This window comes from Dipodomys merriami, unplaced genomic scaffold (assembly GCF_024711535.1).
Source record: "Dipodomys merriami isolate MVZ:Mamm:240054 unplaced genomic scaffold, mDipMer1.0.p SCAF_11, whole genome shotgun sequence".
NCBI classification, from domain to species: Eukaryota; Metazoa; Chordata; class Mammalia; order Rodentia; family Heteromyidae; genus Dipodomys; species Dipodomys merriami.
Genome location: NW_027202382.1, coordinates 50,109,162 through 50,136,015, shown reverse-complemented (window position 1 = coordinate 50,136,015; position 26,854 = coordinate 50,109,162). Strand labels below are relative to the sequence as shown.

The 26,854-nt window shown below is 52.7% G+C and overlaps 1 protein-coding gene across 4 annotated transcripts in view; it reads right to left on the bottom strand.

The window, feature by feature from the left end:
* Positions 1-26,854, bottom strand: part of Cacna1b (calcium voltage-gated channel subunit alpha1 B) — a 170,185-nt gene that overhangs the window by 103,034 nt on the left and 40,297 nt on the right. For 3 of the 4 annotated variants that reach the window (XM_070015198.1, XM_070015199.1, XM_070015200.1), the window contains exons 6-15: positions 24,790-24,893; positions 23,416-23,531; positions 21,550-21,606; positions 20,918-21,010; positions 18,457-18,666; positions 15,601-15,713; positions 13,029-13,141; positions 8,552-8,683; positions 7,513-7,585; positions 1,977-2,094 (exon numbers count right to left, since the gene is read on the bottom strand). In XM_070015198.1, coding sequence (XP_069871299.1) covers positions 1,977-2,094; positions 7,513-7,585; positions 8,552-8,683; positions 13,029-13,141; positions 15,601-15,713; positions 18,457-18,666; positions 20,918-21,010; positions 21,550-21,606; positions 23,416-23,531; positions 24,790-24,893 — 1,129 coding nt within the window. The remainder of the gene's footprint in view (positions 1-1,976; positions 2,095-7,512; positions 7,586-8,551; positions 8,684-13,028; positions 13,142-15,600; positions 15,714-18,456; positions 18,667-20,917; positions 21,011-21,549; positions 21,607-23,415; positions 23,532-24,789; positions 24,894-26,854) is intronic. The other variant, XM_070015201.1, reaches the window with a different exon arrangement.

Below are 26,854 nucleotides of genomic sequence, written 5' to 3'. Positions count from 1 at the left end.
CCACACTGTCATACAAAGCTGCCCATGGGAGACAGAGGCCCCATCTCCCTAGATTAGTTTTCACTCTCCTTCCCTTCCTAGGCACCACTGTAGGTCCAGATATACCCCAGCCACTCAGGGGCATGGTGGTCTCTGTCCTCAACAGTCCCTCAGTCTAAATCAATTCTGTCACAGCCCAACCTCGCCTAATGAACATGTAGACCCTTGGGTCAATTTGTTGCCTCCTAAAGAGGGCACTGATCTCCACCCCAATCTCTCCCATGCTATGGCCAGCACAAGAAGCCTTGAAACAAACATCTTTTGCTTTCATAGGCCCCAAATGAGATTTACCACCTTCTAGAGCTGGTGAACGGAGCCTAACAAAACTGGAGACAAACACACAAATCCAGCCATCACCCAGGCCACAGCTCCAAGGCTAGGCTCACAGACACCTCCATATCTTTCCTGCTCCTTTCCTTTCACTTCTTGTCCCATCACAAACTCCTGAGCACCCCTTCCTCACGGTGTCCTGAACATGTCCTGAGGTGTGAGCAGGGTATGCAAAGTGGTCTCAGTGTCCCTGGGGAACATGTCCTGAGGTGTAAGCAGAGTATGCACAGTGATCTCAGTGTCCCCTGTGAACAGGTGTGAGCAGGATATACACAGTGGTCTCAGTGTCCAGTCCTGTACCCTTTCCTGATCCCAGTGATCTCTGCACTGCTTTAGAAAGGGGGAAGCCAGCCAGGCACAGGTGGCTCACACCTGTAATCCTAACTGTTCAGGAAGCTGAGATCTGAGGATTGGTGGTTGAAAGCCAGCCAGGGCAGGAAAGTCAGTGAGACTATAATCTCTAATTGACCCCCAGAAACCAGAAGTGGAGTTGTGACCTAAAGTTGTAGAATGCTAACCTTGTACAAACAGCTCAGAGACTGGGCCCAGGCTCCTATTAAAAATATAAAAGAAGCCACAACCACAAAAAGTCAGACTGTTGGCCCTCATAAAGGTCAGGCCCCACAATTCTCCCTTCTAAGCCCTACTTGGCTCCAATCATCCTTCCATGACAACTCCCCTGGGGTCCTGCCTATAGGCTTCGAGGCCTACCCAGGCCTCTCAGACCCACTCTCCAGAGCCCTGTAGATATGCCTGCTTCTGCCACAGGCTCTGAGGCAGAGCCCCTGCCATCCTCTGCAAGAGCTTTGTTCTGCAGCTCTTTCAGAGCTTTATTTTCAGCAGGGGAGAAATTTTTTTCAGTACTCAGTGCTGAAACTTACTCAGTTCAATCTAATTTAAATGAAAACGCTATTGGCTTATACCTGTAATCCTAGCTATTCAGGAAGCTGAGGTCTGCAGATTGTGGTTCAAAGCCAGCCCAGGCAGAAAAGTTTATGAGATTCTTACATCAAATTAACCAGAAAAAAAAAAAAAAAGCACTGGAAGTGGCTCAAGTGGTAAAGTGCTAGCCTTGAGCAAAAACACTCAAGGACAATGCCCAGGCCCCAAGTTCAAGACCCAGGATTGGTGTACACACACACACACACACACACACACACACACACACACACACACACACACACACACACACACACACACACACACACACACACACACACACACACACACGAAGTGGCTCAAGTGGTAAAGTGCTAGCCTTGAGCAAAAACACTCAAGGACAATGCCCAGGCCCCAAGTTCAAGACCCAGGATTGGTGTACACACACACACACACACACACACACACACACACACACACACACCACACACACAGAAAACCTGCTGCCCTGTGTAAGCCCCCACATTCCTGCAAGGTCCCCAAGACTTCTCAAATCCTAGAACCAATTTGGCCTGTCCAACTCTACCTCTAGATATACCCACAAACAGCACTGCCAGACCTGGTGCCCAAAATACCTCAAGGACATCTGGGACAAGGTACAACTGACATTATCTTCCTAGAGGAGGCTGGGAAAAAGCATGGCATACACTCAGATCCAAAAAGGATACAGTTTCCAAACAGTGTCAGAACAATGAAGTAAAAGGAGGAGAACATGCCTTTGCTGACTCCACCTTGCGACTCGATCCCATGATACATCACCGCATTCCAGTCCTCTCCAGTCAGGATCTGTGGGAGGAGAGAACAGAACAGGGTAGCTGCATCATGCCCGAAGGCAACACATACACACACATTCACTGGGATGTACCAGGACACATCCACATTAGCATACACACACACACACACACACATCTCATGACTATAACCTGAGTCAGGTTATAAATGACAAACATGTTCTAGGTTTTCAGCAAAACCAAAAAAGGAGTTCTAAAAGGAGAACTGAGAACTGGCCAGAAAGATGGTGGGCACAGGCATCTGAACCTGGCTGTGGCGGAGCATCTCCAAGGCCTGAGCTGATTGTAACAGTTTCCACACTGAGGAAACCAAGAGTCAGAAAAGGGAACCAGCAGCTCCAGACCACAGCAGAGAAGTTGGAACTTCCAATACCCAGCTTCCTGCCACCTTAGCCAAGTAAGTCCACCCTCACAGCTAGGTCAAATCCAGTCCTCATCCATCAGTAAAGCTGTATCTCCTGTTTAAGTACAAGAGGATAAAAGAACACTCATTGTGTCCACTATCTAAAATGGAACCTGCTAACATTTTCACCAACTGCCACAGCCAAACCCTACAAGCAAGCCCAATGATGGACCCAAGTTTTTATTGGTTATGCAATCCATCTGGGTTTTTTGGCTGCTATTTCTTTTGTTGTTGTTGTTGTTGGGGAGGGGGGTGGTTTGGGAATTTTTTTTTAATGATAGGATTAGGACTTGAACTCAGGGCCTCATGTTCTCACATGGCTTTTTTGCTCAAAGCTGGTACTCTACCACTTGAGCCAAATCTCCATTTCTGGCTTTCTACTAGTTAACTGGAGATAAGTCTCAAAGACTTTCCTACCCAGGCTGTCTTTGAACTGTGATCTTCAAATCTTGGCCTCCTGAGTCACTAAAATTACAGGTGTGAAGTACTGTGTTCAGCTCCACTAAACATGTACAAACAGAATTTAGCATGTGTGCTAGACATGCACAGGAAGGCATCAGAACACACATCATTCCTCGCCTTGTTTTCACTCAGTACCATAGCTTCAGTTTATTTTGTTAATACATGATAACATCTTCAGTTCCCAGTCTGATAAGGTATGAGCTCTCTCCCTACCCTTTCTTTCTATCCTTGGTGCACGTTTCTTGGCACATCTCCTTGCACACTTGGCACTATTGAAAATACCTCCCTTTATTATTGGCATTGTAAAGAAGCCTAATGCAGTCAAGTGCATCATTCTCTTCCTTTATAGTTTTTGCCTTCCCGTACTTCAACAAATTCAATTCTACCCCAATGTCATAAAGTTATTTTCCTTGAAGAGCTTTCAAGTACAATTTCTTTCACACCTAGGTTTCTAAGCCAGAGGAGTTCTGTGTGTTATTTATGGGGATTTATGGGTTTCCATAGAGAAACCCGTTTTTCCCAGATGTGCATTTTTGAGTCCTTCACCCTTCCTTCATTGGTTATAATGTTGTCCTTCTCATATAACCAACTGCTCTCTGTGTCTGAGCATTTCTGGTCACTTTAGTCTGTGTTCTGACACTTGTCTTTATATATACCACATTACCATTATGAATGCAGCCTACTTAGAAATAGTGATACTTGGTAGAGCAAACACTTTCTTTCTGAGTTGTCTTGGCTGTCTTGCACATGAACTTCTACACCTTCAAAACTAGATAAACCCTATCTATAAGCATCAGAAGAAGGAAGAAAGGAAGAAAATTCTGACTATTCATTCAACTTCTCTAAAGGCTATAAAACATCCATTTTTCTTAAGCTAATTTAAAAATTATGTTTTCCTGTAAAAATGCAAGCTTCATCTAAGTTTTCAAATTGCTGCCATAAAACATAGGTATCTGACTAAAAAAAAAAACTAAAGAAAAAAACTTGTTCTAAGATTTCCTATAGGTTAGAATATATAACTTGTTATTTTTAGCTCTTTTATTCTTAAAATTGCATTTAAGATTATAAACTGCAGGGCACCAGTGGCTCATGCCTGTAATCCTAAGCTACTGGGTATGCTGAGATCTGAGGATCACAGTTTGAAGCTAGCCAGGGTAGGAAAGTCCATGAGACTTTCTTTTTTTTTTTTGGTCGGTCGTGGGGCTTGAACTCTGGGCTTGAGTGCTGTCCCTGCGCTCTTCAGCTCAAGACAAATGCTCTACCGCTTGAGCCACAGCGCCACTTCTGGTTTTCTAATGGTTTATTGGAGATAAAAGTCTCACAGACTTTCCTGCCTGGGCTGGCTTTGAACCACAATCCTCAGATCTCAGCCTCCTGAGTAGCTAGGATTACAGGCGTGAGCTACTGGCGCCTGGCTATGTGAGACTTTTATCTCCAATTAACCACTCAAAAACTGGAAGTGACACTTGACTCAAAGTGGTAGAGCACTAGCCTTGAGCAAAAAGTCAAGGACAAAGCCCACACCCTGAGTGCAAGCCCCATGACTGACCAAAAAATAAAAATAAAAAAATATATAAACTTAGCTTGAAGTATTGCCTCGACTCTATCCCAAAAGCTTTGATACTACCTTTCAGGTAGTACCAACTTTCTGTTGTGATTTCCTGTATACCATAATTCTTCCACTTACAATGGGAAGAATAGGGGTTTTCTTAATTGTCAATTTAATTAAATAGGCCAAGAATGTCTCTAAAGGAGAATAATTATTCACTATTTGGAAGAATTTCCTGCATGATATAACGAACATTAAATGTTCTATACACCCCCAGGTAATGAATATTCTATTCACTACTTTCTGAATGTGACTTCTATATCAGTTGGTTCATGTTCACTGTGTTCATGAACTCTTTTATACCCTTTCTAATATTGTGTTATCCTTACAATTGTGATTATTCTCTCCTGATTATTCTGTTTGGGTTGATATTAATATTACTATATCAGCTTTCTTTTGGTCACTGTTTAGTTTATAAAAACAAGTAGGGCTCTCTCCCTTTATACTCTCTGAAGTAGTCTATGTAAAATTGGAATAACTTTTTATTAATTTTTATTGTTATTATAAAGGTGAGGTACAGAGGGGTTACAGTTTCATAAGTGAGGTAAACAGTATATTCCTTTTTTTTTGGGGGGGGGGGTCCGGTCGTGGGGCCTGAACTCTGGGCCTGGGCGCTGTCCCTCAGCTCTTCAGCTCAAGGCTAGCGCTCTACCACTTGAGTTACAGTGCCACTTCCAGCTTTTTTCTTTTTGCTTATGTGGTGCTGAGGAATCGAACCCAGGGCCTCAGGCATGCAAGGCAAGCGCTCTACCACTGAGCTACCTTCCCAGCCCCCATGAATACATTTCTTTTGGGATAATATCACCCCTTCCCTCGTTCTCTCCCAGTTTTTTCCTCCCTGGAATAACTTCTTAAACACTTAGAAGAGGCCAAGCATGGTGGCTCATGCCTGAAGTCTCAGCTACATAGAGAGTAAAAGGTGTTTGAGGCCAGTATAAGTGAAAGTTAGTGAGACCTTACCTTGACAAACAAGATGGACACTGATGACACCTGCCTGCCATCCTAGCTATACAGGGGCAGAGTGGGAGGACAGCCTTCCAAGGCCAACCTCAGGCAAAAAATGCAGGACCTATGGGCTGGGGATGTGATTCAATAAGTAAACACTAGCTGGGCAAGCAAGCAGAACAAGTTCAGGTGCTCAGTTCAAACTCCAGTGTTGCCAAGAAATAAGTAATAGAGAATTTACTTATCAATTGTCTGCACTTGAGTTTTATTGTGTAGGGTTTTTGTTTTTGATTTTGTTTTCAATCCTTAGCCTCTAAAGTAGCCCAGGTCTCTATTTCTTCTCCAGTCAGTGTAGATTTTCTTCTCAATCATCATTTTTCTATGCAAGAGGACTAGCAGTACTTTCAGCAGTCAGTCCACTCCAAGGCCTGACCAACATTGGCACTGGTCCGGCACCAGCTGCCTTTCCAGTCTCCTCCCTCTCTCCTCACCCTCAATTCAAGGGCTCAGTGCCTTCCCCAGAGCTCAGAGCAGCAGATCTGTGTGTGCATGCCTCTGATGCCACAGAATGTGGACAACCAGCCTCTTTTCAGGTTGTGCCCCAGTGCCCAAGCCTCTTCTGTCACCTACTGTGTGAGTCTGTTCCATTTCCGGTTTCCAGAGGCTCTGCTCGGCACGTTGAGTTACTATTATCCTGTTGCTGTGTTCAGAGTGGAGGGTATAGAAAGTCTAGTCAGACTTTATCCTAACTGTGACCTCCTCACAATGCTCAAGCCCTTCCTGGTAACACATACAGAAAACAGTCTAATGATCGGCCCATCAACTCTCTCTAGAACCACTGGTCCACTTACCGGGCCTTCCAACCTGGCCCAATCCCTAGACCCCACCTTTCATCACCATGCATGTGTCAGGGCCCAGAACATGTTCCTCCCAATTTCCCTTCCCTGGCCCTGCAGGCCACAGAAAGAAGTACCCTCCCCGTCACAAAGACCTGCTCAGACCCGCTCCTCAGACAGGTAAAACACTCTTTGCCAGGTCTTGGGATGGAACGTGTCCATATGTCTCCAGAGGTCCTATCGCCCACTAAAGGCTTGAATTCTGCAAACCACCAACCTGATGAGCAACAGAGCTTTCTCTGCACCAATGGGAAAAAGGGTGGTGGGCTGACTGGAGTCTGAGGCAGGAAAAAAAAAAAGGCAGATGCCCCAAAGGTTGAGGCCAAGAGAAACAAGTGATAAGCCCAGACCATGTAGATAGGAAGAGCAGAGCCTGCCTGCAGAGACAGAGCTGATGACCACGGAGGGGGACAGGGGAAAGGCAAGGGGAAGGGGACAGTCATTAGAGCATGAGTGCAAATCGTTGGGGCTGAACTATTCTCCCGGCCATTCATCCAGTTCAGTTTGGACTTCTGGCTGAACAAGTCCCTCCCTTTGAGAGAAGAGAGCACAAAGGCCCTTCCTACCCCTTGACCCTCAGCCTCAGACAAGGTGTCCAAGAGAGTTTCATGAAGCAGAAATGCAAAGCATTACCTGATCGGTCGGGCTAGCCCTGGCAGCACAGCCCTGTAAAAGCACAAAGTGCCCAGCCAAGATCCCCAAAAGGAAACTGTCCAAGAAAAGGCAGCTCCCTATGAAGCCATGGTGGGCATGTATTTCAAAAGTGAAAAAGGGCACACAGGGGCCTGGGCTACCACTGAGGGAAACTTAGGGAGAGCTTTGTGGTTTTGCTGTCAGTGGATAAAAGAGAAGTGATAGATTGGTGGCCTAGAACCTAGTGGCTGACAGACAGACACTTGTGTCTCTGGTGAGCTTGCTCTGAACTTGCCCTATGCGGACATCAGAGCACGGCCTTCCCCTGACACCTAGCCAGCCCAGGACCTGTCTAGGTTTGTGCTCTATAGTTCTGTCTGAATGCTTGGCTTCTCCTTGTGCTGAGGGCTAAGGAGTTGGCAGGGAGGTCTTCTCCAAAGTTGGGCAGAGAACAGGAAGGCTCACCTGGAAGACAGTAAGGATGGCAGCTGGAAAGGTGTCAAAGTTTGTTGTTGGAGTCTCATCTTGAAAGTTGAACCTAAGAAAAACAGTCAGTCTTGGGGGAAGAGGCAGCCCCACTAGAAGGAACCAGCCCCCACCCACCCCAATATGCCCATTCCAGCCCCCTCCCACCCCAATACGCCCATTCCAGCCCCCTCCCACCCCAATACGCCCATTCCAACCCCCACCCACCCCAATACGCCCATTCCAGCCCCCTCCCACCCCAATACGCCCATTCCAACCCCCTCCCACCCCCAATACGCCCATTCCAGCCCCCACCCACCCCCAATACGCCCATTCCAACCCCCTCCCACCCCAATACGCCCATTCCAGCCCCCACCCACCCCAATACGCCCATTCCAGCCCCCACCCACCCCAATACGCCCATTCCAGCCCCCACCCACCCCAGCACCAGTACGCCCATTCCAGCTAACATGGTTGGCATCTCAGAGCCCCCTTTTCAAGGACCTGCAGGAAGGCAGGTGGGAGAGGCAGGGGCAGCCCCAGATGTAAAGCTCTGTCTTGCCCCCTCAGCTCCCCTCAGGTCCCCGCTCTCCTGTACTACTCATTGACCCCCCCAAACCCCCTTCAGCCCCACTCAGCCTCTCTCAGCCCCCCTCAGCCCCCATCAGCCCCCCCTCAGGCCCCCTCAGCCCCTCTCAGCCCCCCTCAGCCCCCTTAGCCCCTCTCAGCCCCCTCAGCCCCTCTCAGCCCCCCTCAGTCCCCCTCAGCCCCCTTAGCCCCATCAGCCCCCCTCAACCCCCATAGCCCCCCTCAGCCCCTCTCAGCCCCCTTCAGCCCCCTTAGCCCCTCTCAGCCCCCTTCAGCCCCTCTCAGCCCCCCCTCAGCCCCCTTCAGCTCCCCTCAGCCCCTCTCAGCCCCCTTCAGCCCCTCTCAGCCCTCTTCAGCCCCCCTCAGGCCCCCTCAACGCCCCTCAGCCCCTCTCAGCCCCCCTGAGCTCCCCTCAGCCCCTCTCAGCTCCCTGCTCTCCTGTACCACTCACTGGCCCCCAAACAGCTGCATCCCCAGCAGAGCGAAGACCACAATGAAGAGGAAGAGCAGGAAGAGCAGGCTGACAATAGACTTCATTGAGTTGAGCAGGGACACCACCAGGTTCCTCAGGGAGTTCCAGTACCTGTTGGGGCCAGGCAGAATGGTAGACAGGACTCCGCCCCAACAACATCTTCACATTTACCCAGGCTCTGCACTCACACCTGCTTCTGTGACTTCTACACCTGCTTCAGCCAGGCCCAATGAGGCCACACTTCTAGGTTCCAGACCTCAGTTTGGACGCTATAGCTAACCCAGAGGACAGCAGGCACAACTGGTTTAGTGTCAGATTCACCCTCATTTTCCCAGTCCTGCCCCTCCAGTCCCTCTACCCTGTGAAATGATGCCAACCCCTCTCTGGAGGCTGAGTCCAAGCCCAGATATAACTTCATATTCTCTCCTCACCTCCAACCCCAGTGCTATGGAAAGTACAACCACATCAGCCATGTGGGAGAAACTGCCGCAACAGCATCTGAGCAGTGTCCCCTCTGAGCATCTGAGCAGTGTCCCCTCTGAGCATCTGAGCAGTGTCCTCTCTCAGCATCTGAGCAGTGTTCCCTCTGAGCATCTGAGCAGTGTCCTCTCTCAGCATCTGAGCAGTGTTCCCTCTGAGCATCTGAGCAGTGTCCTCTCTGAGCATCTGAGCAGTGTCCTCTCTGAGCATCTGAGCAGTGTCCTCTCTCAGCATCTGAGCAGTGTCCTCTCTGAGCATCTGAGCAGTGTCCCCTCTCAGCATCTGAGCAGTGTCCTCTCTCAGCATCTGAGCAGTGTCCTCTCTCAGCATCTGAGCAGTGTCCTCTCTCAGCATCTGAGCAGTGTCCTCTCTCAGCATCTGAGCAGTGTTCCCTCTGAGCATCTGAGCAGTGTCCCCTCTCAGCATCTGAGCAGTGTCCCCTCTCAGCATCTGAGCAGTGTCCTCTCTGAGCATCTGAGCAGTGTCCTCTCTCAGCATCTGAGCAGTGTCCTCTCTCAGCATCTGAGCAGTGTCCTCTCTCAGCATCTGAGCAGTGTCCCCTCTCAGCATCTGAGCAGTGTCCCCTCTCAGCATCTGAGCAGTGTCCCCTCTCAGCATCTGAGCAGTGTCCTCTCTCAGCATCTGAGCAGTGTCCTCTCTCAGCATCTGAGCAGTGTCCTCTCTCAGCATCTGAGCAGTGTCCTCTCTCAGCATCTGAGCAGTGTCCTCTCTCAGCATCTGAGCAGTGTCCTCTCTCAGCATCTGAGCAGTGTCCTCTCTCAGCATCTGAGCAGTGTTCCCTCTCAGCATCTGAGCAGTGTCCCCTCTCAGCATCTGAGCAGTGTCCTCTCTCAGCATCTGAGCAGTGTTCCCTCTGAGCATCTGAGCAGTGTCCTCTCTCAGCATCTGAGCAGTGTCCTCTCTCAGCATCTGAGCAGTGTCCTCTCTCAGCATCTGAGCAGTGTCCTCTCTCAGCATCTGAGCAGTGTCCTCTCTGAGCATCTGAGCACTGTCCTCTCTCAGCATCTGAGCAGTGTTCCCTCTGAGCATCTGAGCAGTGTCCCCTCTCAGCATCTGAGCAGTGTCCTCTCTGAGCATCTGAGCAGTGTCCTCTCTGAGCATCTGAGCAGTGTCCCCTCTCAGCATCTGAGCAGTGTTCCCTCTGAGCATCTGAGCAGTGTCCTCTCTCAGCATCTGAGCAGTGTTCCCTCTCAGCATCTGAGCAGTGTCCCCTCTCAGCATCTGAGCAGTGTCCTCTCTCAGCATCTGAGCAGTGTTCCCTCTGAGCATCTGAGCAGTGTCCTCTCTCAGCATCTGAGCAGTGTCCTCTCTCAGCATCTGAGCAGTGTCCTCTCTCAGCATCTGAGCAGTGTCCTCTCTGAGCATCTGAGCAGTGTCCCCTCTCAGCATCTGAGCAGTGTCCTCTCTCAGCATCTGAGCAGTGTCCTCTCTCAGCATCTGAGCAGTGTCCTCTCTCAGCATCTGAGCAGTGTTCCCTCTGAGCATCTGAGCAGTGTCCCCTCTCAGCATCTGAGCAGTGTCCTCTCTCAGCATCTGAGCAGTGTCCTCTCTCAGCATCTGAGCAGTGTCCTCTCTCAGCATCTGAGCAGTGTCCTCTCTCAGCATCTGAGCAGTGTCCTCTCTCAGCATCTGAGCAGTGTCCTCTCTCAGCATCTGAGCAGTGTCCTCTCTCAGCATCTGAGCAGTGTCCTCTCTCAGCATCTGAGCAGTGTTCCCTCTCAGCATCTGAGCAGTGTCCCCTCTCAGCATCTGAGCAGTGTCCTCTCTCAGCATCTGAGCAGTGTTCCCTCTGAGCATCTGAGCAGTGTCCTCTCTCAGCATCTGAGCAGTGTCCTCTCTCAGCATCTGAGCAGTGTCCTCTCTCAGCATCTGAGCAGTGTCCTCTCTGAGCATCTGAGCAGTGTCCCCTCTCAGCATCTGAGCAGTGTCCCCTCTCAGCATCTGAGCAGTGTCCTCTCTGAGCATCTGAGCAGTGTCCCCTCTCAGCATCTGAGCAGTGTTCCCTCTGAGCATCTGAGCAGTGTCCTCTCTGAGCATCTGAGCAGTGTCCTCTCTGAGCATCTGAGCAGTGTCCCCTCTCAGCATCTGAGCAGTGTCCTCTCTGAGCATCTGAGCAGTGTCCCCTCTCAGCATCTGAGCAGTGTCCCCTCTCAGCATCTGAACAGTGTCCTCTCTCAGCATCTGAGCAGTGTCCTCTCTCAGCATCTGAGCAGTGTCCTCTCTCAGCATCTGAGCAGTGTCCTCTCTGAGCATCTGAGCAGTGTCCTCTCTCAGCATCTGAGCAGTGTCCTCTCTGAGCATCTGAGCAGTGTCCTCTCTGAGCATCTGAGCAGTGTCCTCTCTCAGCATCTGAGCAGTGCCCTCTCTGAGCATCTGAGCAGTGTCCTCTCTCAGCATCTGAGCAGTGCCCTTCCTTAGCAACATCTTCTACATGCTGGACTGAGGACCAAACCTGGACCTACAGATTGAGGGGTCAGTTTTCTGATCTACTACATCACACTCCTGGAGGACAGTGAACATAAGCCTGACTTACATGGCACACAGGCTCCAGCCCTACTTTGTGACAATTCCCATTGCTACCCTCAGCCCCTGGGGGTCTTCCAGGGCCCCAAAATCACAGCCTTCCCTCCAAGCACCGAGAGCCACTGAGGAGACTTGCTTGCTGACTCTGTACTCTTGCAAATGCTGTTCCCGACATGCAGACCAGTGGGTGGGGAGCCACCGTGCACGTGTGCGCACGCACACACACACACACGCGCGCGCGTGCGCTCCCAGTGACCACCCCATTAGAGGCACCCTGGGCCTGTGTGATGCCCCTCCTCACATGCCTCCCTCCATGAACCTTTTCCAAAAATGTGCAAACGGGGCTCCAGTGGCCTCACACCTGTAATCCTAGCTGCTCAGGAGGCTGAAAGCTGAGGATTGCAGTTCAAAGACAGCCCAGCCCAGGCAGAGAAGTCTATGTGACTCTTATTTCCAATAAACTATTCAGAAAAAAGCCAGGGGTTGTGTGGTGGCTCAAATGGTAGAGTGCTAGCCTTGAGTACAAAGAAGCTCAGGGACAGCATCCAGGCCCGGAGTTCAATCCCCAGGACCAGCAAAAAAAAAAAAAAAAAAAAAGAAAGAAAAAGGAAGAAAAGAAAGCTGTGCGAGGGCTAGCACTCTCTGAAGAGGCCCCAGCCTACCGCTGGGCCTGGAGAGACAGGGATACATCTTCTGACAAGGGGGTCAGGCTGCAGCTGACGCAAAAGCAGCCCTGGGGTTCCTCTCACTGCACACATGGAACAGGAAAGTGCCTAAGGACTTGCCCAGGAAGTGCTGGGTGAGCGTCCTGTAGGTGCAGCTAGCCAGGGAGGCATCAGCCAGCTCGGGGGAGGTCAGAAGATGAGGCTTCCCCACCTGCAAAATGGGTCAGGACAACAGACAACAGGGAACCTTCCATCTGAGAACTTGCTTTCTCTGTGAACTATAAAGCAAACCACTTCTAAAGGTGGGACGTGGAGCTCATGCCTTTGAGGAGAGGGTATGACTACAAGGAGAGCAGAAAAATCAAGCCTGCTGCAGCCCAGGGCCAACGGAATCATGCTGAGGTAAAAATGGCCCACACAGGCCTCCGTGGTCCAGTACACCATACTGTATAACCACATAGTCAGGCGAATAGCTAAGAAGAGCTCCCAGATATCCTGCACTCCTAGGTACACCACTCCAGGTTGTACAGCCTGACACACTGCCCCTCTGACCTGAGTCACACGGATGACAGTGACACACTGCCCCCTGACCTGAGTCACACGGATGACAGTGACACACTGCCCCCTGACCTGAGTCACACGGATGACAGTGACACACTGCCCCCCTGACCTGAGTCACACGGATGACAGTGACACACTGCCCCCTGACCTGAGTCACACGGATGACAGTGACACACTGCCCCACCTCAGTCACTCAGAGGACTTACTTTGTGACCTTGAAGATCCTCAGCAGGCGGAGGGCACGCAGCACACTGATTCCAAAGGAGGTCCCTGGCTTGATGGCAGCCCAGACCACTTCAAAGATGCTCCCTACGATGACCTGTTAGAGGAAGACACATCTGTACGGGGGCTCTGCAATGTGCACACAGGGTAGGTCCGTGGTGTGAATCACGTCCGCATCTGTGTGGCTGCGTTGCTTAGTGTGGGCAGAATACAATCAAGGACGTGTGGGTTGCGCCACTCTTATTAGCTCTAAAACCCCACGGAAGCTGCAGAGGCCCACAGTCCTGACCCGTCTACCCTTCCCGTGGTCCCACATAGGGACATCCCAAGAAGATAAGGGTGTGGAGCAAGGCTAGCCCTCTGGAGTCCTGGCAGTGCTCGGAGCCCCCTGTCCAATGAGCCTCACCCTTGCTTTCTCACGGTTAGGTGCTCCCTGTATCGTAAACACTTCACCAGCCCGAAGCACCAGGTGCTCTCTGCCAGACTAGGAAGATGTGTCTCAACGCACAGCCCCCTCTAGTCCTCCCACAGTTCTAACATTTTCAGATTCATAAACTGCAAGTCGAGTATTTGGGTCTTTTTGGTTTTCTTTTTTTTTTTTTTTTTTTTTTGTCGGTCATGGGGCTTGAACTCTGGGCCTGGGCGCTGTCCCTTAGCTCTTCAGCTCAAGGCAAGCGCTCTACCACTTGAGCTACAGCGCCACTTCCGGTTTTCTAGTGGTTTATTGGAGATAGGAGTCTCACGGTCTTTCCTGCCCGGGCTGGCTTTGAACCGCAATCCTCAGATCTCAGCCTCCTGAGTAGCTAGGATTACAGGCGTGAGCCACCAGCGCCCGGCTTGGTTTTCTTTTCTAGTAACCAGGACCCCACACAGGCCACCACGGACAGACAGAGTGTGATGGCCTGTTCCTTTGTCTGACAGGGCTCAGGGTCTGCTGATCTGAGTTGACTTAGGCTTGAGAGAAAGTGGCACCGCCCTTCCTGCCAACTGCCCCCAGACGGAGAGTGGGAAACGCCATCCTGACCAGAGCTTGGTACAAGAGACTCAGAAAGAGCAGAGCAACGTAGGTGGAGCGCACCCTTCCCAGAATCTTTCCCTGGACAGGGTGAGCAAGAGCCTCGCCGCCCCACTTAGCGGGACTCTTGGCCTCACACCTTCCCCTCATTCGCTAACCCACTCCTTCACATTTGGCAGAAAACTCAAATGTTGAGCATTAGTCTCTTCAGTTACATTTTAGTATCCTTGTCCCATATATTGTCCAAGGCTTCAGTCATTTCCACCAATTCCACACTGACAGAACACCGGACCCCATCTTGATAGTGGTGTTCTCATCAAGTCACTGAGGGAAGAGTGAGCCCAACAGGACAGGGCCTTGCGGTCAATCACTAGAGATGTTCCACAGGGGACGCCACACTGGTAGCCGGCCCTCTCTGTGTGTGGCTGGTACATCATTTACGAGACAACTCACAGGTTGCTGCACATTTTCTACCTTCTCTACAAATGTGTTCACAATATATGAGGCATCCTGCCAACCTCCCGAGGGGCAAGCCAACACCTGCAGCTCCACCTGCACAGCTCAGCAGAAGCTCCAAACCTGCAGAGGGGCAAGCCAACACCTGCAGCTCCACCTGCACAGCTCAGCAGAACCTCCAAAACCCGCTCCTGGTGGCACAAACTATTGAGCAGCCCTGGCCTAGCCACTACTGACCCTGGGGTGAGAGTCATGCTGAATTTTCAAGTTTTCTTTCCATCTAGACCAGGTAACCCCACACTCAACAGGACACTGCCCTGGATGACCCCACACTCCACAGGACAATGACTGCCCTGGATGACCCCACACTCCACAGGACACTGCCCCGGGCGACCCCACACTCCACAGGACACTGCCCTGAATGACCCCACACTCCACAGGACACTGCCCTGGATAACCCCACACTCCACAGGACAGACTCCAAGGGCTTTCACAGAGCTCTGGCTCTCATCGGCCACTCTGCTTCTAGGCAAGTGCCACCAGAACCACACCCTCCAACTCTGAGCTCAGCCCTAGCGCTGTGCCCTGCGTGCACCTTTGGGCTGGGCAAGGTGCCTCTCCCTGGCCCCTGGCCTGTGCCTGGCCTCCGTTCTCACAGTGAGTAGTGACAACACCGGCCTCTGGCCTCACTGACATACAGAGGCAAGGGAAAGTCCAGCCCAAGCCCACTACACCACTTGCCCTCACGCAAGACCCCACCTAGGCTGCCTCCCCAGCCTAAGTACCGGTACCTATCTCCAGGTCAGATCCACAGGACCATGGGGCTCAGAATCCATAAACAAGGTCAGAGAAGCAAGGACAACAGTTTGCATTGGGAAGTGCTGCAGCTGGTGCTATGGAGGTAAGGTGTCCAGGACCAGCCAGAACCACACAGCCTTGATGCTGCCGTTCTCATCCCCAGGGCTACAGAGCTCAGCCCACAATGAGTGGGCATGTGGGAAGGACCACGCACATTCTCGAGCAGGGACATAGTTTAGAGCTTCCCAAAGCCCACCACGGGACCCCAAATGAGTTGTCTCACTCACCCCAAAGTCAAAGCAGTTGAAGGAAGACCGGAAGTAGCTTCTAGGCCCTAAGCCATACATCTTTAGAGACATCTCTGTGAGGAAGAGACCCAGGAAAACAAACTCTGCAAAGTCTAGGAGAAGTTGGAGAAGACAATGTTAGCTCAAGACTCCTCCCACCCTGCCTCTAGCCTGATGGAGGGACCTGCTGTCCCAGGACCATGCCTTTCCAGCCTGGTCTGTACCCCACACTCACTGCAGCCCAAAACAGGGATGACAGAAAGAAGAGCCATGAGAGATGTTAGTTCCATCCTGGATGCCAAGGGATGCAGCTTTGGCCTGGCCCGGTGCTGAGACCCAGGGAGTCCTCGGGAGGAGACCGGAGTCTGGGGTGGAGGACAGCACAGCTCCCGCCAGCTCTCTGCGGGCTTCCACCATCCATTCCAAGCTCTGGTCACAGGGGACCTTACCAGAGCCTCTCCACCCCTCCACAAAGACTTTCTGATACTCTGCCTCAGGCATGCCCAAAACACCATGTTTGACCTGAACTTTGTTCATGCGTTTGTCCCACGAAACAAACTCCACCACACGAGCCTTCTGGGCCCACTCAACACAAGTTCCCCAAGGCACTGACGCGTGAAGGCCTCAGTGATACCACCTCGTGCCATCGGTAAGCAGTGGGCTAGCAAAGGTGCTGAACTGAGAGTCCCACCAACAGCCCTGCAGGCCCCCAGGCCTCAGGACTGAGGGAAGACACACACCAAGGCACAGAGGGGCTCTTTGGCATGCCACCCTTTAGTCCTTGCCCTCCTGGCTCCACTCATTCCAAACCAGGCCTGTTCTTCACACAACCTCGCTGATCTTGAAGTTACTCTCTGCCTGACCCCTGCAGGCCGTGAGGGAGAGAATATCAAGGCCACAGCGGCAAATACTGAAGCATTCCTCAGAACAGAGGAAATCCTCCAACTTTCTATCAAAATGGCCTCAGCCTCAAACAGGGATCCTCCCTATGAGGCCAGAAAAGGGGTCCAAACATTTGCTCCTGTGTTACTCATCCAGCGAGCCGGCACTGGCACGGCTGTGAGCCCTGGCTCACAGGGGTCGGAGGCTAAGGGGAAGAAAGGAAGGCAACTCTAACAATGTTTTCAGTGTGAGGGGTTAATGTGTTGGAGACAGAGCACTCGCATCCGTCTCTCAGTGCACGAGGCCTCCCAGGGTTTGCAGCTCCCCTTCCCATCCAAGCATGGCTTTGAAGGCTCTGACAGCCTAGTGGATGGAGACCAAGTGCAGAACCAACCACGTGCAGGGCCACAGAGTCCAGGCAGGGGAAAAGAGTCCATGCTTCTAGCAATCCTGCACTACCCTATCCTACTGCATCAGCCCAGCCTTTAGACTGAACAGAAACCTTCAGACCCAGCCAACATCCACCTCTCCCTCTAACCATGTTCCTTCACTGATGCCAATGGGGCCAGGAGTTTCAAGAAACCAGAGACCAGAAAGCCATACGGGGCAGGTTGCAGTCAGGCCGGCCTGTGGCCTGGCCCAAGGTTGAGGCATTTGGGGCCTGGGGTCCCATACGACCCACGTGCAAGCAGGAAGGCTCTCCTCCCTACCGCAGGCCTCGCCTGCCCTGACAGCAGACACCCAGGGGTAGCCACAGCCCTACCAAACCACACTGGTGCCAACAGGGGGAGAACGGGCTGGACAGTCAGGAGAGGAGGGGATGGCCCCGCACCCCGCCCCTGCCCCAAGGACCCGAGCCTAAGCACACATAAGAAGTGCCCTGTGACACACTCCTGGCCCCAGGACCACGAGCTGGGGCCAGCACAGACTGGTCCACGACCTCCACCTGCACCCCTTGCCTTCAGGCCTGAGCGTGTCTGCTGATATCATCTCCATTCATTTTACTTCTACCGCTCTCTACTCTTTCTCCATGAGGCAAGAAACAGATTTTTAACAGACACTTGGGAAGCTATGGCCTGGAACCCCACCGCGCACGTCGGGTGGCCTATGCGTTTGTCCTCGTGGTGGGCTGTTGGTGTCCCCAGCTCCCTGGAGCCCTTCAGCAGTGGCGCAGTCTCAGTGAGTCACAGGATGGGAGTGTGGCTGCCCAGGCAGCTTGACTGTGCTAGCAGGCCAGAGCTAGGAGTAGGAGTCCAGGGTTCCCCTCTAGGGTCAGAAAAGACATCCCGGGGGACCTCAGCAGCCCCCAGAACACAGGACACGCCTCGGGGATGGAAGACCCAGCCCTGGCTACAGGCCAGGAACACGAGATGCTTTATCACCTTGTGAGGAAGGCGGCAGGGCAAGCCCCTGCTCCACATAGCATCAGCCTCAGAGAATGATCCTATCCGTTTGCCTTCTTTGAACTATAGCCAGGGTCAAGACAAGGAGAAGTTCTACTCCTGTGTGTGTCTACAGGTTCACAGACACAGGACAGCAAGATGTGCTGGCCATGGGTGGTAACAGATGCCCACATTCAACCAAGTGTTAAGAAAAGCAAAAGTGACCAGGAGAGGCTTGGACAGGGCCAGAGACTGGACACTGCCTCCCCAGGACCCAGGGCAGCAGACTCAGTGTAGCAGAACATGGAACCGAGGATGTAAAGCCTCAGCTGTGAAGACACAGGTCTGACCGGCCTGGTGTAGCGTGTCCTCCTCCAGGACCTCTTGACTCCTGTCACACCAGGTACTCTAGGGTGCCTGGTGCCTCCCTGTCTGGGGGACATGGGGGAGGAACCCTCAGGCCCTGGGCCAGAGGAGGCCGCCAGCAGAGGCCAGTAAGGGCCAAACCTAAGGCTGAGGCAGTAGAGCAGAGTTCCTAGACAGCAGAGAAGAATATCAGGACGCATGCTCGGGAAAAGGCTGGGGTACATACACAGTGCCGTGGTGAGCCTCTGCGGCTGGTTATAGTGAACCATGGCCACACACAGTGTGTTCAAAGTCACCACACACAGCACCACCCAGTAGAAGCTCTGAGCCTTCACCATGCGCCGGATGAAGAACCGGAACATCTTCTCTTTCCTCCGGAAGTAGGACGAGCTCTCTGTCTTCCCGCTCTTGAGGCTGGCTCGGGCAAAGGGGGACCCTGCAGGGGAAGAGACACATTGCAGACACAACCTCAGCCACGCCCTTCCCCATCTGCCCAAGGAAAAGGCCCCACCACAGTCCTCAGATGAGGAGACGAGGCTCCCGCGTGACCCCCGCTACTGTGTGCCGAGAGGGAGAGATGGACTGAACTGGGCCAACAATCACTCTCTAACTCCAGGTCACCTTCCAGGACAGCCCTGACACCACAGGCTCTCTCCAAGCGTTGTCCCAGATATATGAATCAGCAACATCAGTTCCTCCTCAAATCCCACGTCCCAGTGGCCTGAGGAATTCTTTTTTTTTTTTTTTTTTGTCGGCCGTGGGGCTTGAACTTTGGGCCTGCGCGCTGTCCCTGCGCTCTTCAGCTCAAGGCGAGCGCTCTACCACTTGAGCTACAGCGCCACTTCCGGTTTTCTGGTGGTTTATTGGAGATAGGAGTCTCACGGTCTCTCCTGCCCGGGCTGTCTTTGAACCGTGATCCTCAGATCTCAGCCTCCTGAGTAGCTAGGATTACAGGCGTGAGCCACCAGCGCCCGGCTGGCCTGAGTAATTCTGCAGCCCCAGCTCTGCTCTTGTCTCAGCAGGGAGAAACCGGAGCCACCTGTTTCTTAAGTGGTTGTTCTAGAACACAGCAAGCACACCTGGGTATGTGTGGTGATGACCACTGCCTTAGATGCAGTCTCAAATACCCGCTGTCTGGGGAGTTTGCTGAGGCTGCTCTGCTGACTTCTCTAGCTCTCCGCTCCTCACCCTGCTGGGCCACCCTGGCAGAGCACACACAGGAGAGCCTGGTCTCGCAGGCCTCAGTGTCTCAGGCTTTCCTCCCCGGCCTCCTTTCTATCACCAGCTCCTCAGCCTGGATTCAGGCTTCCATGTCATCTCTGCAGAGAGCCCCATCCTAACCCTCAGTCGTAATAGGTTCTTCAGCCCCAAGCAATGGCAGTCACCTCGCCGCCACCGGCCATGCCACTGTCTGCTTGCTGACGGATCCCAGCTCCAAGGTCAAACTGTAAGTCACCAGAATAGGGCACACCACCGTGTTGCCACAGAATGCACAGAAGTGAATGCTCTCTGTGCTCCAGAGAGTTTTGTACAGGGCCTGGCCCTGTCTCTACACACGCGCATAGCTGAGCCTCATCTGTGCACCAGGCCTGAGGGCATTGTGCCTCAGAGCAACCTGCTGGGAGCAGGCCCGCTTACTCAGCAGCGGCCTCTCAGGGGACCGGGCCTGGCAAGGGGCCCTGTACCACGTGCACGGTGCTTGGTGTGCACGGACCACACTACCAGTCTGAGGAATGAGAGCAACCGCTGAGCCTCGGAGGATTTCTCTACAAGCTAAGCAGGTAGATGAGCAGAAAGTACCCCACAGCCAGAGCCCACAGTATTCATGAGCCAGCGACAATCTCCAAGACAATATGGCAGGGAACCCAGAGTATACTATACACACAGAAGACATGCTCCTCCCGGTCTCCGCCTGTACACACACGTGTACACGCAAGCACACACACACACACCACACTCCCTCACAGCACATGCCCGTGCGCGCGCGCACACACACACACACACACACACACACACACACACACACACACACACACACACACACACACACACACACACACACACTCCCTCACTACCTCCTCCTGGGTATTTTCTTAGAAGCTAAGGGGGCCCCTAGGTTGGAGTGAAGACAAGAGAGTGTGTTTGCCTTTCAGAGTTCTATCCATAAGTGTCACAACAGTGAGGAATAGCTCCACTCTGGTCCACTGCTGAACAAGAAGGCTTGCGGTGAGACCTGGCCATGCCAAGCATCTGCTCCTGGCCCACACACGGCAGGGAGACCCAGGGCTGTGTCCGCACAACAGGCTGAGCCGTAATAGAACTTAGGAAGGGAAGTGCCAGGCCTACGGAAACTAAAATAGCTCTTCAGGAAATGTTAACCAGTTTCCTTTTACTGCCCGAGAAATAGGGCATGGAGCAAAGGCCCAGACCCAGACCCAGGAAGGAAAATAAGACAGTGCTGAAGACAGATAAGCAGAAACTTTCAGTTCCTTCAGAGCTAGGGACCGTTGGAGCCAGGGACACAGTAGAGCCAAAGGCAGCAGCAGCCAGCAATGGTACTAAAGAGAGAACAGGCATGGAGCAGAAAGAAACTCCAGGAACAGCTGGGGGCAGGGAAGAAGTTAGGTTTGTGTTCTGCATCCAGCCTATAGCGTTACAGAACCCGAAAACAAACCCGGGAGACTCACCAACTGCACAGAGGTCTGTAAACCGGTCCTCTCCCTCCTCTGCATGAATCAGGTCATTGCGGCTCTTCTTGTTGGCCGCTCTCTTCAACACTGCTTTAAACAAAGGGCGGTAGGGACTGTGAGCTAGAGTCTGGGGCACATAGGATGATCTACCCCAGGAACTGCCTGCCTTTCCTGAGCTCCTGTCGGGGCACTGGAGAGGCTGCGAGTCACAGCGGGTGCTAGCGGGCGGCCCCTGCAGTCCTCCAGCAGCAGGGACAAGGAGTTTTGATGGTCTCCTCTCCCTTCTTCCTCAACAAGGTCAATGGAGAGGCCAGCGACCAGGGAGACCCAAAAACGTTTACCTTGGACATGGCCAGGGCTGCGGGGGGCCAGTGCAGACCTGCACTGCAGTCATGGCCATGCTCCAAGCCCTCTGCAGCTGTGCAGGCAACCTGCATAGGGGACCAGTGCAGTGCTGGCTCTCAACCCTCCTCAGGAGCCCCAGCAGGTATCAGAAGCCTTCCCTTGACCTTTGGAGCAACAGCACCCCAAATCCTAGGGCAGACAGAACTCAGCTTAAACCTACAAGCACTAACCACTCAGCCATCTGAGCTCCAATGATAGGAAGAATCCTGTTGACAGTCACCTACCATCCAAAGGGGACTTCTCCTCAGCATTCTTGTCCTCTTCTGCCAGCATGACCTCCTCTGTGAGTAAACAAAGCCTCAGGTCAGAGCCAGAACCCATTCCAGGAGGGCCCAGACGGGGACAAACGGTCTGTGAGCGCCTGCTGCTCCGCTGGGGCATGGTGGGTAAACCAGGGCTGAGTCGCACATCAGGTAAACCACCGCCGAGGAAAGCCACGGCTGACCTCATTTTCCAGAAGACACAGGAGGTTGCTACGCAGGGCCTGGGTGCCTAGAGTCTCTCACATGCCCTCACCTGTACGCTGCTCTCCCCCAAAGAGTTCATGCTGAGGAGGCATTTGGAAGAGTTTGAGTAGAAAGAGCAGAGCCCACAGGGAGGGGGTACTAATCCAGGACTGGGAGAGGGAGGTCAGAGTCCAGACTTACAGAGCCTAGAGCCAGGGCTCAGGGCAACGGGCCAACCCAGAGAGACCATCTTTTTTGGGGGTAAGGGGGAGTACAAGGGCTTAAATTCAGGGCCTGGGTGCTTTTTCACTCCACTTCACTCACAGATAAGGAGACCATCTTTAGTCCAGACCACGTCAAAATCTTTCATTAAGAACCACATTATAGGGCTGGGAATGTGGCATAGTGGTAGAATGTTTGCCTAGCATGCATGAAGCCCTGGGTTTGATTCCTCAGTATCACATACACAGAAAAAGCCAGAAGTGGTGCTGAGTGCTAGCTGAGCAAAAGAAGCTCAGGGACAGTGCCCAGGCCCTAAGAGTTCAAGCTCCAGGACTAGCAAAGAAGGAAGAAGAAAAATAAGAGGAGGAGGAGGAGGAGGAGGAGGAGGGGGGGGGGGAGGAAGGAAGGAAGGAAGGAAGGAAGGAAGGAAGGAAGGAAGAGAAGGAACAAGGAGAGAACAACAACAACAACTACTACTACTACTACTACTACTACTACTACTACTACTACAGCCACATTAGAAGTCAAGGGCCCGTGGCTCACACCTGTAATCCTAGCTACTCAGGAGGCAGAGATCTGAAGATTGTGGTTTGAAGCCCAGGCAACAAAGTCTGTGAGATTCTTATCTCACAGAAGTGGTGCTGTAGCTAGAGTGGTAGAGTACTATCCTTGAGCACCAAAGCTCAGGGACAGTGCCTAGACCCTGAGTTCAAGTCCCAAGACCAGACAAAAAAAAAAAAAAGAAGCAGCATATTGTAAGTCAGCTTGAGCAGGAAAGTACCTGAGACTCTATCTCCAAGTGGTTCAAGTGGGAGAGTGCCAGCCTTAACCAAAAAAGCTAAGGGACAGCGACCAAGCCCTAAGCTCAAGCCCAGTACCAATTCCAAAAAAAGAAGAAGAAGAAGAAGAAGAAGAAGAAGAAGAAGAAAGCTGGAAGCTGGAACCCGGTGGCTCATACCTGTCATCCTAGCTACTCAGGAGGCTGAGATCTGAGGATCACGGTTCAAAGTCAACCCGAGGAGGAAAGTCCATGAAACTCTTATCTCCAATAAACCACTAGAAAACTGGAAGTGGCGCTATGGCTCAAGTGGTAGAGCACTCTCGCCTTGAGCTGAAGAGCTGAGGGACAGCGCCCAGGCCCAGAGTTCAAGCCCCAAAACCGACAAAAAAAAAAAAAAGAAGAAGAAGAAAGAAGAAAGCTGGGTTACAATGAGGCCCTGTCTCAAAACAGAAAGCATCCCAGTGCTCAGAGCCACGTGGCTGCCTGGTGCACGGGAGCAGAGGGAAGCTGGGGAAGGACTCCTCACTACAAACCTATCGACTGTGTCAGCTCTGCACCAGATCCAGGGAAACCCACAGGGTCCACCAGAGCAGCGCAATGGAAGGCAAGCCTGCAGCCACAGCCCACTCCACAGCACTTACCGGCCTTGAAGATCCACTCCAGATACCCATTCAGCTCTCGCTCAATCTGCTGCTGACGGCGCAGTTTAAGGAAGGCGCGGCGGTTCTCTACCCGCTCTCTCTCCTTGGCAAACTCCCTGCACCAAGCAGAATCAGTGAGCTCAAAGAAAGCCCCAGTGTGCAGCCCCAGAAACACAGAGCAGAGCGAGGACAGGGGGAGAGACCCAGACCTCCCTCCACGCCCACCGGCCCAGCTCTGCCCCTCCCTGCAGCGCCGCTGTGCCCCTCCAACGCCAGGTCTCCAGCACAGCTGTGCTCTGCCTGAAATACCCCAGCTCTCTTCCACCTGGTTCACTGCTACTCCTCTTTGGGTCTCAGATGAAATGTCACCTCCTCAAGCCTCCAAGCCTCCCCTGGCTGCCCTACCCCCAGACTAGCAGCTCTAATCCATACCCCACACCACAGACAAAGCTGTTCTCTGTGGAGGCCATTCCCCACGGAAGCAACATGCTAGTGACAACCATTCCTCACAAGAGAGGCAGCGCTAAGCGCCATTCTAGTGTTAGCGCACACAGGCCTTAGCCGAGCACTACGTGACCACTCCTTCCCAGGCCAACACAGTGTCGACCCCTCGGAGTCACCAGGCTCGGTGGTGCAGCCCGCCCCAAAGCCCTCGCTGAAGCAATGATCTTCAACGCAAGAGGAAGGGGGACTGAACAGGAGATCCTGCAGAGGCTGGCCAGGCTTGAGACCCTCTGCCCCCTCTAGGGCACAGCTCATTCCGTTTTGCAAGGGTGAGAGGCCCAAGCACACGGCCTACAGCAGGACAAGCAGACGTGATCTGCCCACAGGCCTGCCAGCCTGCTAGATCCCAATTCCAGCAAGGGTCCTGAAGCACCTTCCTCAGGTGGGACTCCTCGCCCAGAGCCGGCTCTTACCTTTTCCCGGAGCTTCTCTGTAGGGAGATGAACTAAGACAAGGGGGCAGGGTAAGTCTTGGGTGAAGAGCTAAGACTGAGGGCTGACGGAGGGGCTCTCAGTGCTCGAGGCTGCCTAGTCACCCCAGCACAGAGAAAGCCCGGTTGAGATGCTACAGCAGCCCTTCCCACCGCAGGAGCAGGACTAAGGCCAAGGGTGAGCAGAAGAGGGAGGTCAGGGGGTGGCCACGGAAGAGGACAGGACAGGGCACAAAGGAAAGGCTAGCAGAACTCAGGACAATGGAAACAAGGCACAGAGGGTGGCCCATGTGACGTGCCCACGTCTGTCTTCACTGCTGCTACCTCTCGACCTGAGGACATGAAGGACACCCAACCACTCCCACGATAACCCTGGGAACACACAGCTGACCAAGTCTACAAAGACCTGAGCGTGGAGGGGACCGTCCCACGGGCCTTACCCTGACAGCACACCAAGCACCAGGTTCAGCATGAAAAAGGAGCCGATGATGATGAGAGGAATAAAGTACAGCCAGTTCCAGGTGTTGCCAGCTGCATCATTCGTCTGGAAGCAAAGAAAAGGAGATGAGGAAGGAAGACACACAAGCCTGGTTACTGAGGAGCCTCAGCTCTAAGTAGGCCTCAGAAGATAGCAGCTTTTGCTGGGCGCTGGTGGCTCCTGCCTGTAACCCTAGGTACTCAGAAGGTTGAGATCTGAGGAACGAAATTTAGAGCCAGCCTGGGCAGACAGATCTGAGAAACTCATCTCCAATGAACCAGTAAAAAAAAAAACTGGAGGCATGGCTCACATGGTAGAACACCAACTGAAAGCAGAAAAGGCCAAGTGGGAGTGCAGGGCTCTGAGTTCAAGCCCCAGAATCAGCATCAAACAAAGAAAAAATAGAAAAAGAAATAAGGACTTCCACCCCTGAGAAAATGGAATAACACATAAACATCCATACTCCTCCCACTGAAGTTCAGTTAAGACTCTGAACCTTACATATAAAAACTCTACAAGGTGAAAAAAACAAGGCAGACCACCTGGGACCTCAGAATCTAAGATGAATGTCCACGTTTTCTCTTTGCCTAGTATATCCCAGGCTTGGGACTGAAGAAACACAATAGATACCGACAAAAAAAAAAAAAGCATGACTAAAAGCCAGCTCTCCCTGACCAAAGGGCCAGGAGGTGATAGCTTAGCAAAACAGAAAACTTCAGACTGAAAAAGTATAGTTGGACTGCTCCAGGCAAATACCACAGAGAAATCTCTGGTGATACCTCCTCCTCTGCTGGCAAAACCCATTGAGGAACACAGACCTCAACCCCCCAGACCAACAAGCAGATCTCAACCCCCCAGACCAACAAGCAGACCTCCTCAACACACCCAGACCAACAGGCAGACCTCCTCTACACACCCAGACCAACAGGCAGACCTCCTCAACACACCCAGACCAACAGGCAGAACTCCTCAACCCCCCAGACCAACAACCAGACCTCCTCAACACACCCAGACCAACAGGCAGACCTCCTCAACCCCCCAGACCAACAGGCAGACGTCCACAACACACCCAAACCAACAGGCAGACCTCCTCAACCCCCCAGACCAACAAGCAGACCTCCTCAACACACCCAGACCAACAGGCAGACCTCCTCTACACACCCAGACCAAAAGGCAGACCTCCTCAACACACCCAGACCAACAGGCAGAACTCCTCAACCCCCCAGACCAACAACCAGACCTCCTCAACACACCCAGACCAACAGGCAGACCTTCTCAACCCACCAGACCAAAAGGCAGACCTCAACCCCCCAGACCAACAGGCAGACCTCCTCAACACACCCAGACCAACAGGCAGACCTCCTCAACACACCCAGACCAAAAGGCAGACCTCCTCAACACACCCAGACCAACAGGCAGAACTCCTCAACCCCCCAGACCAACAACCAGACCTCCTCAACACACCCAGACCAACAGGCAGACCTTCTCAACCCACCAGACCAAAAGGCAGACCTCAACCCCCCAGACCAACAGGCAGACCTCCTCAACACACCCAGACCAACAGGCAGACCTCCTCAACACACCCAGACCAACAGGCAGACCTTCTCAACCCACCAGACCAACAAGCAGACCTCAACCCCTCAGACCAACAGGCAGACCTCCTCAACACACCCAGACCAACAGGTAGACCTCCTCAACACACCCAGACCAACAAGCAGACCTCCTCAACCCCCCAGACCAACAGGAAGACCTCAACACACCCAGACCAACAGGCAGACCTCCTCAACACACCCAGACCAACAGGCAGACCTCCTCAACACACCCAGACCAACAAGCAGACCTCCTCAACACACCCAGACTAACAGGTAGACCTTCTCAACCCCCCAGACCAACAGTCAGACCTCAACCCCCCACACCAACAGGCAGACCTCCTCAACCCCCTAGACCAACAAGCAGACCTCCTCAACACACCCAGACCAACAGGCAGACCTCCTCAACCCCCCTAGACCAACAGGCAGACCTCCTCA